We start from the raw sequence: 8,182 nt of genomic DNA, 5'->3' as shown, positions 1-8,182 counted from the left end.
TCCCTTCTCTTCCCTACGGTGAACTCATTAACTAACTTAAGCGTTGGAGTGTCCCCCACCAGAACCTCCTCCAGTGACCTTCATCTCATTATTTGTGCGTAGATCTAGCCATGCGGGCATCTGCATCAACAGGAGGCTCATATATGCAACAAGTAGCTAGCTAGTCTTTCTGGGTTTCCATGTATACCTCAAGAACTCTGAACCAATGTTTCTGTTTTTGATCCACCATGAAATCCAGGTTTGAAAAGGGTAAAAAAAGTTTGAAAAGTTTATAAAGTGAATTCGACATCAACTCAACATAAACTAGGGCCGGATGGGTCTGGGCTGGACTACTGAGGTGACATAGGGTTGGACTGGAGTTTTTCAAAAACCTGCCCCCAGCCCGGCCCTAGTTACACCCCTAGTTTCCTTCCTACTTCAGTATTTTACAAGATTGAATCCTCATTTTAGAACTATATCCTCAACACTTTTTTCTTTTTTTGAGTAAAAACTTTGGTGCAATTAAAATGTACCCTAAGGATGACTTCAATATGCTGTCATGAACATTTGTTGCTTTATGACTCCAATTTCCTCTCCTTCTTCAACAGCTTTTTCTTACAACTCTATTAATGGCTTTATTCTAACATCTCTTAATTTTTTTTCCTATATAAGCGTGTGGATCTTTTTAGGCACCACTATGCGTAGCGAAGTATAATGCTTCGTAATATATGAGTTAATCCATGTGATAGAGGACATCATATACATTTCAAGTATAATACTTCAATATTTTCCTAGTCCTCTATCACACAAACTAATCCATATACTGTCATGTGGACAATAGTGAAGCATTAAATACTTCACTAGGCATAGTGACAGAAAAGGAAACACTATATATGTATATCTTTGGCTAGAGTTTGATTTCAATGTAACCTTTTGTGGTGAATAAGTCCCACTGTTATGTGATTGAAGCATCACTTGAGTTTAAGGTCCTCTTGTAGTGAATGAATCTCACACTGGGTGCTTGAATACCCAAAAGTGAAACCCAGAGTTAACTGCTCCTCTTTTTATTTATTTATTTATTTTTATTTATTTATTATTATTATTATTATAATAGAAAATAGTAACATTTTCATTTTGAGGTGCATCAACTAGTCAATTGGTTTACAGAAAAAAAGAAAAGTATTAAATTATTTTATTGACCTTTTAAAACCATTATTGTACATCAAATTCCTTCAATATGCTATATACTTCTTTTTTTTATGTATATCCATTGGAGAGTCAGTAGTTTGAAACCCTTATATGTAGTCCATTTGGTGCTGCAACTCTTGGAAACTTAATTATCTTATCTCCCCCAACTTCTTCCCATCTGCATACAGAACATTGAAAGTCATAATGAGTACAGTAGGAGCAAGCATGAACAAAACAAATCTTAAACTCTAACCATATTAATGAACACAATTACAAATATGAATGTGAATTGGTCATTTTCTGTGTTACATCAAAATTATCATCTAATATTATTGTCTCCTCTTTACACTGCTTTCATTCAAGTGCTCAAATCTCTTTTCCCCATACCTCATTCTGTGTTTGCACTATAAAATATGGCAGTACATTTTTTACGGTGCAAACAAAGAATGTGGTATGGAGAAAAGAGACTGAACATTTGAATGAAGGCACTGTAAGGAGTAGACAATAATATATGGAACACAAAAAATGATCCTCAAAAGTCTGGTTATAAAAAGATGGTTAGTGATTTGTCTTGGATAACTGAGGAATTAAAGATGGTATATTGTAGCCAACCTGTATCTAGTGACAAAGTGGTGAAGAAATGTAGATATTTCTACAATTCCCAATTCTTTCCCTGGACATAGCCTGCCTCCACCTCCAAATATCAAGAAGTAGTTATGAGACTCCAATTTCTTATCCTGCACAGGAACTCAGGGTTACTATTATCATCATACTTAGCTTTATTTTAGAAATTATGCACTAGCCTTGAAGGAAAAAGAGGGGGGGGGGGGGGTTGGAATTATCAGTCTACACTGTGTCTAAGACAGCATACCTGACTGGTCCTTTTAAGGAAAACAAAGATCTTCAATAATTAAGTACTAATCTTAGAAATTTAATTAAATTTATAGTCACTAACCGCCATCCATCTCCAGGGATCGAAGGTGAAAGGCTCTGGATATAAAATGGGGTCGTAGTTGATCTCCCTTGTGTACACATATATTCTCCATCCTTTAGGAATGACATAGCCTGGAAAGGAAAAACATAGAAGACATGCATTATTACCATCTGTAATCCACTTGTAACAAAGGTTTAGAAGAAATACTTTAAGCACTGTCATGTGATGGACGTGCCCAAGTACTATAATTGCAAATGGAACTTAAAACCTCTTCATGGCTCACTAACTCATCGATTTCGATCTATAATGTAGATGATTAGATAGAATAATCAAGGTTTATGGTAAGATAAAAGTGCTTAGCTGTGAAAATGGATTATAAACAGGGTTGAATGGAAAAACAGGATACATATAGCTGACCCCATGTAGTTGGGAGAAGTTTCAGTTGAGTTGAGTTGTGTAGTCAAGATCAAATTCCAGACTAATGGTTTAAGAGTCTACATGATTTAAAATGTAAGCTTTTCTTGAGCAAGAGATCAGGCACTTATTGAGTGATCTTGAGAGATTTTGGTTTGGGGGGACCTGGGGACACAACTGCACAAGTGTTTCTATTGAATGAAAAACCAAGGAATTTGAGAAAAGAAAATATGGAAGTGAATATTATGTTTGTCAATTCATGAAGACATCAAATACTTCTCTGTTTAGAAAAAAGGAAACAAGGACTAAATAAAATCACAATCTGAGAATGAATATGAGGAATATTTAACTCAAGAGACATACCATATATAAATATCATGATCTCAATCTGACCAAATGTCAATACAATGATATGATATTATTTCAAATTGAAGTAGTTTTAAGTTCTATTTACAAACCATTCAGTTCCATTTCTTGAGTTGTTTTCCTTAGCACACCATTAACAACAGTAGCCAATCTTGAAGTTTCAAGTATCACCTGCAACAAGAACAGCAGATAAGTTTTAATTTATTGATTCCATTCTTTTATCTTATTAAGAAAGAAAGCAGTAAGAGTAGAATTGGTTACCGCACGAGTGAAACTCATTGATTTATAGTCACTCCAAGTGATCGGATCCTCTGACGACCACTTATCTTTTCTAATAGCCAAATGTTCATCCTGAAAAGTTATAAAATCATACCAAATAAATTGAAGAAGCCAAGAGAATGAAAAAGAAGGAAAAACTGTCCCAACTCTAATGCATGTATGAGAAAATGGAGGCACCCTGAGTTGTTGAAGTGCTCTTGGATGGTCATGGAGATATTTGACAGCCATCATTGAAGTAGTAGAGACAGTCTCAAAACCAGAATACAGGATTGCAATTATTTGATCAATTATCTCTTCATCATTGAGTTTGTTATGGTCTTCAGATTTCATTAGGAAACCAAGCATGTCTTTATAGGTATTATTAGGAGAATTGCGTCTTCTCTGTAACATTTTTGCCCACAGTTTTATGATATTTTTTCTGGCCTGAGACAAAGCAATAGTCAGTGGAAATTTATATATGTATATATATTATAATAATAATAAAAAAAAAAAAAAAAAAAAAAAGGGACTTGAAGGAAATTACCTGAGACCCACTGTGGTAATTTGTCCCAGGAAGGTTGATAGGCAGTGAAATGGTTCCTAGTACAAGCTTCTGGAACTCTGGCTTGAAGGCTTCTCTAACCAAATCAGCTTCAACACCAGCAATCTGCTTAAGTGATGAGAGCAATGCCATCTGAACCAAACAACAGAGTAGCAAATGCACATTAATTAGCCCAGAAGGTCTATCTCATTTCTTCTGGACTATGAATAGGTATAAAATTTTGATTTATCTGATTATTATTTTCCAGGTCTTGCCAGTTAATCCACATGCAAACACAACCAGAAGGCATTCAAAGAAAAACTGGTCTTGGTTACTTCTAAACTATTATTCTTTTTGCAATAGAGATTCAACAACATAAAAGTTCTAGAAAAGTTAGAACAGTACTGTCATCCATAACCAATGGGGTTCTCTTTTTCAAGTTTGACACCTTTTATTAACTCAAAAAGTAAGAGTTAAAAAGTGATTCAGAGTGTTTATGGACACTAACATAGAAACTGGAAAAGATGAATAGTAGTAAAATTTCAACTTACCTCTTTAGTTTTTTCTTGGATATCAATAATTTTTCCATCCCAGTTGGTGAGGTGGGATCTCATAAACTCATCAATTGTTAGGAGAAGATGGTCTCTGATCATGGTAGGGCTGATGATGTTAAGTAATGCCCCTCTGATTTTCTTGTGAGCAGAGCCATGCACTGCTGCTATGTTGCATTTCCCTAAGATATCCAACATGGACCTTGGGTATCCTGGAACAAGCCCTTTTCCTTCATTCAAGAGTATATATCTGTTGAGCACTGGATCCATGGAAACAATTGTAGGACACCCCAATATGTGGGATTTGAAAAAACTTCCATACCTACATAAGAAAAAGAAAGAAAAGAAAAGTTAAGTTCCCTGAATTAACAAAAAGTTATATTCTTAACAGAAAGGAACTACTAAGAATGATTAAGGGTTTTTTTTTTTTTTAATGGAAGTTTGAAACTAGAAAAGATTGAAAGTTTTGAGAGTTGGAGCTAAAAGTGCTCTGCCTCCTCGAAAGCTGTTGGGTCTCTAGGCACAGAAGAGCCAAAAGAAAAACCAACTTATAACAATGAGGGGAACTCCCTTTTTCAAGTCCATCAACTTGGAAAACAGAGCTATATAACATCATAAACATGACAAACCACTTTGAGAAAGAGAGAGAGAGGAGAGAGAGCTTCATGAATCCATATGAAGTTTGTATACCAGACAGAAACAAGAGGAAAAACTATGCCAAGCCATAGAGCTTACCTTGCTCTCTGGTTTTTCATGAAGTTGGGGCCTTCCCTTAGGAAATCTGTGGTCTCTCCAAACAAGGGCCAACCCATTGTTCCTGGAGGCAAGCCTTTCTTCCTGTACCTCACCTCATTCCATCTCAAGAGGAAAGTGCAGATACAGAGCCCCAAAACCACACAGAAAACCACCACAAAAGCCGCCATTGATGCTCCCTAGAAGCTTGAAACCTCAGAATCAAAGAGAGATGTAAATGGGATGGGTTGCTACGTTGTAGTAGGGTCAGAAGCATATATAGACAGACCTATGGTCTGCCAATTTGAAAGAGAACGGCAACGGCCCAGAATCCAAATAATCCCAAAGAGAGAGAGAAAGAGAGACTCCATGCACCCAACCTAAGGACTCTAAGCTTATAGACTACTCTTCTAGAGTTTTAAAAGCCCAAGATTGTGTTGTAAATGCTCCCTCTAACAGGTTATTACTTATTAGTGGATTTTTTCCCCCAATTTTGTGAGATTTTAGGAGTTTGGAAATCAATTACCTACCACAAGTCCACAACCACAAGAAAAGATTTGGGGAACAAATTAATTCTTGAGAGAGAGGGAGAGGAAGGGCTTAAAGCCTTAAATGGTGGGCTACTAATAGTAAAAAGAAAATCTAGTTGGCTATTATACAGTAAGGCATTTTTAGTGATTTTGATATGGGAGAAAGAGAAGAAAGAAACTATAAAAAAGCCGCCACTAATGCATCAAAGGATGGTTTGAAGTGGCACATGGTCACCACAGCATTGGAGGAAGAAGAAAAAGTATTCTGAGCCCCAGTCCCTCACATGCCTGTCAATAAGACCTGCTAATTCCATTAGAGAAACCACAACCAGACAAGTCCTTGTATGCCATGTGAATTTGTGGAGAGAGAGAGAGAGAAACTTAACTCCTTGATTCAATGTGAAACTGCGGATTAAAACAACTTTGATTCGTGCGCTGGTGGTGAGAGGAGGAAAATTGGAAAATGATATATAAGGGCAAAATGGTAAGAGATAAAATTTGACTTATTATGAAGTAGTTCATCTCTTGATTTTACGGATGGAACGGATGTCTAATTTAGACGAAAGTTATAACCGTAACTCCACATTCCACATAATTCTAATACCTATAATCACTATTCATTTTTCATGACCATAGATATAAAATTATAAAACCACTAAACACTCCACCGTGATGGCAATAGTTCTTACCCACATATAATTAAACACTGCACCATGATGGCAATAATTCTTACCCACATATAAACATAAAAGTGAAAAAACAATAATTAAAAAAAAATAATAATAATAATCATGTAAATATGAGAGAATATTGGATATTTAAAACTACTTACCGTCATGTGTTTAAGGTAGATTCTTTTAAAGTTTTAATTAATTTTTAAAATTTTAATGTTAGCTACTTGCCTTTGACTGTTGGTTGATTGAAACCAGAAATTTCATGTTTCAATGATTGGAAGAAAACTGTGTGTTTTTGTAGTAAAGGATTACATTGTTGACCATAGCAATCGAAATCAATAAAACCACACAAAAGTAATGAAGGTCTTGGCTCACACTCCCAGCCTTATCTCTCTCCTCTTAAAACAAGCAATAATAATAATAATAATAATAATAAATAAATAAATAATAATAATAATAAATAAATAAATAATAATGGTGAATGGGGAATGGTGAGCCATACAAATTCATTGAAGCCAAACATTATAAATAGTTTAGTTAACAATCATGTGCATGACAAGAATAAACAAATAAATAAACTCTAAAAAATCAATTCCTTCCAATTGTTGAAATTGAAAAATTAGGACCACAAAGTACGAAACACACAAGAAAATAAAATAAAAAATAATCGTAATACAAAGATATATGTGATTCGAGAAGAGACCTATATCGAAAGTCCGATGAGAGTATTTTGAGTAGCACCGAAGAAACAGGATTACAAAATGAGCTCTCTACCTCACGCTTTTCCCTTAACAAGGATTTTTGTTTATTTTTTTCACAACCCTAAATAAACCCATGTTAGCCCTTCAGGCTTTTAATGGACATTGAAGGTGGCCGCCCATAACCCCATGTCTACAAGAATGACCATAAATGACTGATTGGTTTCCTCGAATACAAGGCATCATTCCTCAACAACAATTTGCAAGCTGATATAAAGATGGGCTATTATATAATAATTAGGAAGAAAAAAAATAAAAAAATTGGATCATTCATAAGAATGACTCAAATCTTCTGAAAATCCTATGTACCCTACCACATTCAGAATCAGAGATAAGTTCTTTTCTATCAAAAGGAAAGGGATGTCTCACATTTGGTAATTAACAAACCTTTTTAGACCTCCTGTAATCCAGTAGTCCACAAGAGAGGATTGATCACACTGTTTTGATTTTGGTTTTTTGAGAGTCTTGAAGCTGATGGAGTTGTCTTGGAGTGGCATAAAAAGTGGATTGGATGGCGACTTGATGAAAGCCTTGGATCCAACAAGATCCCTTGGATAGGGATTGGACACTAGAAAAAAAAAAAAAAAAAAGGAGTCCCCACATTTTGAATATTAATAGCTTAGACATCAAAATCATAGTAACATGATTCCATTACTTTTCCATCACCTTTCGACAAATTATACGTGAAATATGCAAGAATAGGAACATAACCAGTTTTAAAGCAAAGTAATTAAAGGTACCCTATTAGATAAGAGGAAGAATTTTTACAAATAAAAAAGACAAGAAGAAGAACAGGAGAAGATACCAAAAAAAAAAAAAAAAAAAGGAACAGAAACAGTGTAAGGCATACAACAAATTGAAATATACTAGATCAGTCAGGCTCCTCCAAATCTGAAAATATTCCTTGATCCTCAAATTTCAGCAGTAGTAAGATTAACCACACCTAAATGCATTTCCTAGACTGAATTTTAACTCTTTTAAAGAGTAATTAGTCTATTTCTGATTGATTTTTTAGATGGTTTTCTAGAAAATTATTTGCATTAATGGATTAGAGTTCAGGCTTTATCATTTAACTATGTTTGTTAAAGATATAGTAGTGATTACATATTTATGTTCCTCTTATTTTAATTTTTTTGGGGGGCTGTTATCTGCTCCAATATATTATTACTTTAATGGAAGACTGATAATTGGACCGAGTTTTCCTTAAGCTTAGTGGAATCCTTTGATTGTGGGGTTTCAAATATGTGGGAAGGAGGT

General features: G+C 34.8%; 1 protein-coding gene across 1 annotated transcript; it reads right to left on the bottom strand.

Moving 5' to 3' along the window:
- Nucleotides 1–1,139: 1,139 nt before the first annotated feature.
- LOC122078986 (cytochrome P450 85A1-like) lies at nucleotides 1,140–5,759 on the bottom strand. The gene is made up of 9 exons (XM_042645196.1): nucleotides 4,967–5,759; nucleotides 4,232–4,553; nucleotides 3,684–3,833; nucleotides 3,338–3,583; nucleotides 3,143–3,232; nucleotides 2,974–3,052; nucleotides 2,123–2,232; nucleotides 1,780–1,904; nucleotides 1,140–1,345 (listed from the first exon to the last, which is right to left on the bottom strand). Exons 1-9 carry the CDS (start codon nucleotides 5,152–5,154, stop codon nucleotides 1,258–1,260), a joined length of 1,398 nt encoding a protein of 465 aa, XP_042501130.1. The 5' UTR covers nucleotides 5,155–5,759; the 3' UTR covers nucleotides 1,140–1,257.
- Nucleotides 5,760–8,182: the final 2,423 nt, after the last annotated feature.

This window comes from Macadamia integrifolia, chromosome 5 (genome assembly GCF_013358625.1).
Source record: "Macadamia integrifolia cultivar HAES 741 chromosome 5, SCU_Mint_v3, whole genome shotgun sequence".
In the NCBI taxonomy this organism is placed as follows: domain Eukaryota; kingdom Viridiplantae; phylum Streptophyta; class Magnoliopsida; order Proteales; family Proteaceae; genus Macadamia; species Macadamia integrifolia.
The sequence above is the reverse complement of the archived record's forward strand: the minus strand, read 5'-3'. Positions and strand labels throughout refer to the sequence as shown.

Coding starts and splice junctions, on each gene's coding strand:
- LOC122078986 (XM_042645196.1), bottom strand. CDS start 5,154: ATGGCGGCTTTTGTGGTGGTTTTCTGTGTGGTTTTGGGGCTCTGTATC. Junction 3,053..3,142: donor CAATGAGTTTCACTCGTGCG/GTAACCAATTCT, acceptor TTCTTGTTGCAG/GTGATACTTGAAACTTCAAG. Junction 1,346..1,779: donor CACTTTGTCACTAGATACAG/GTTGGCTACAAT, acceptor TTCTGTATGCAG/ATGGGAAGAAGTTGGGGGAG.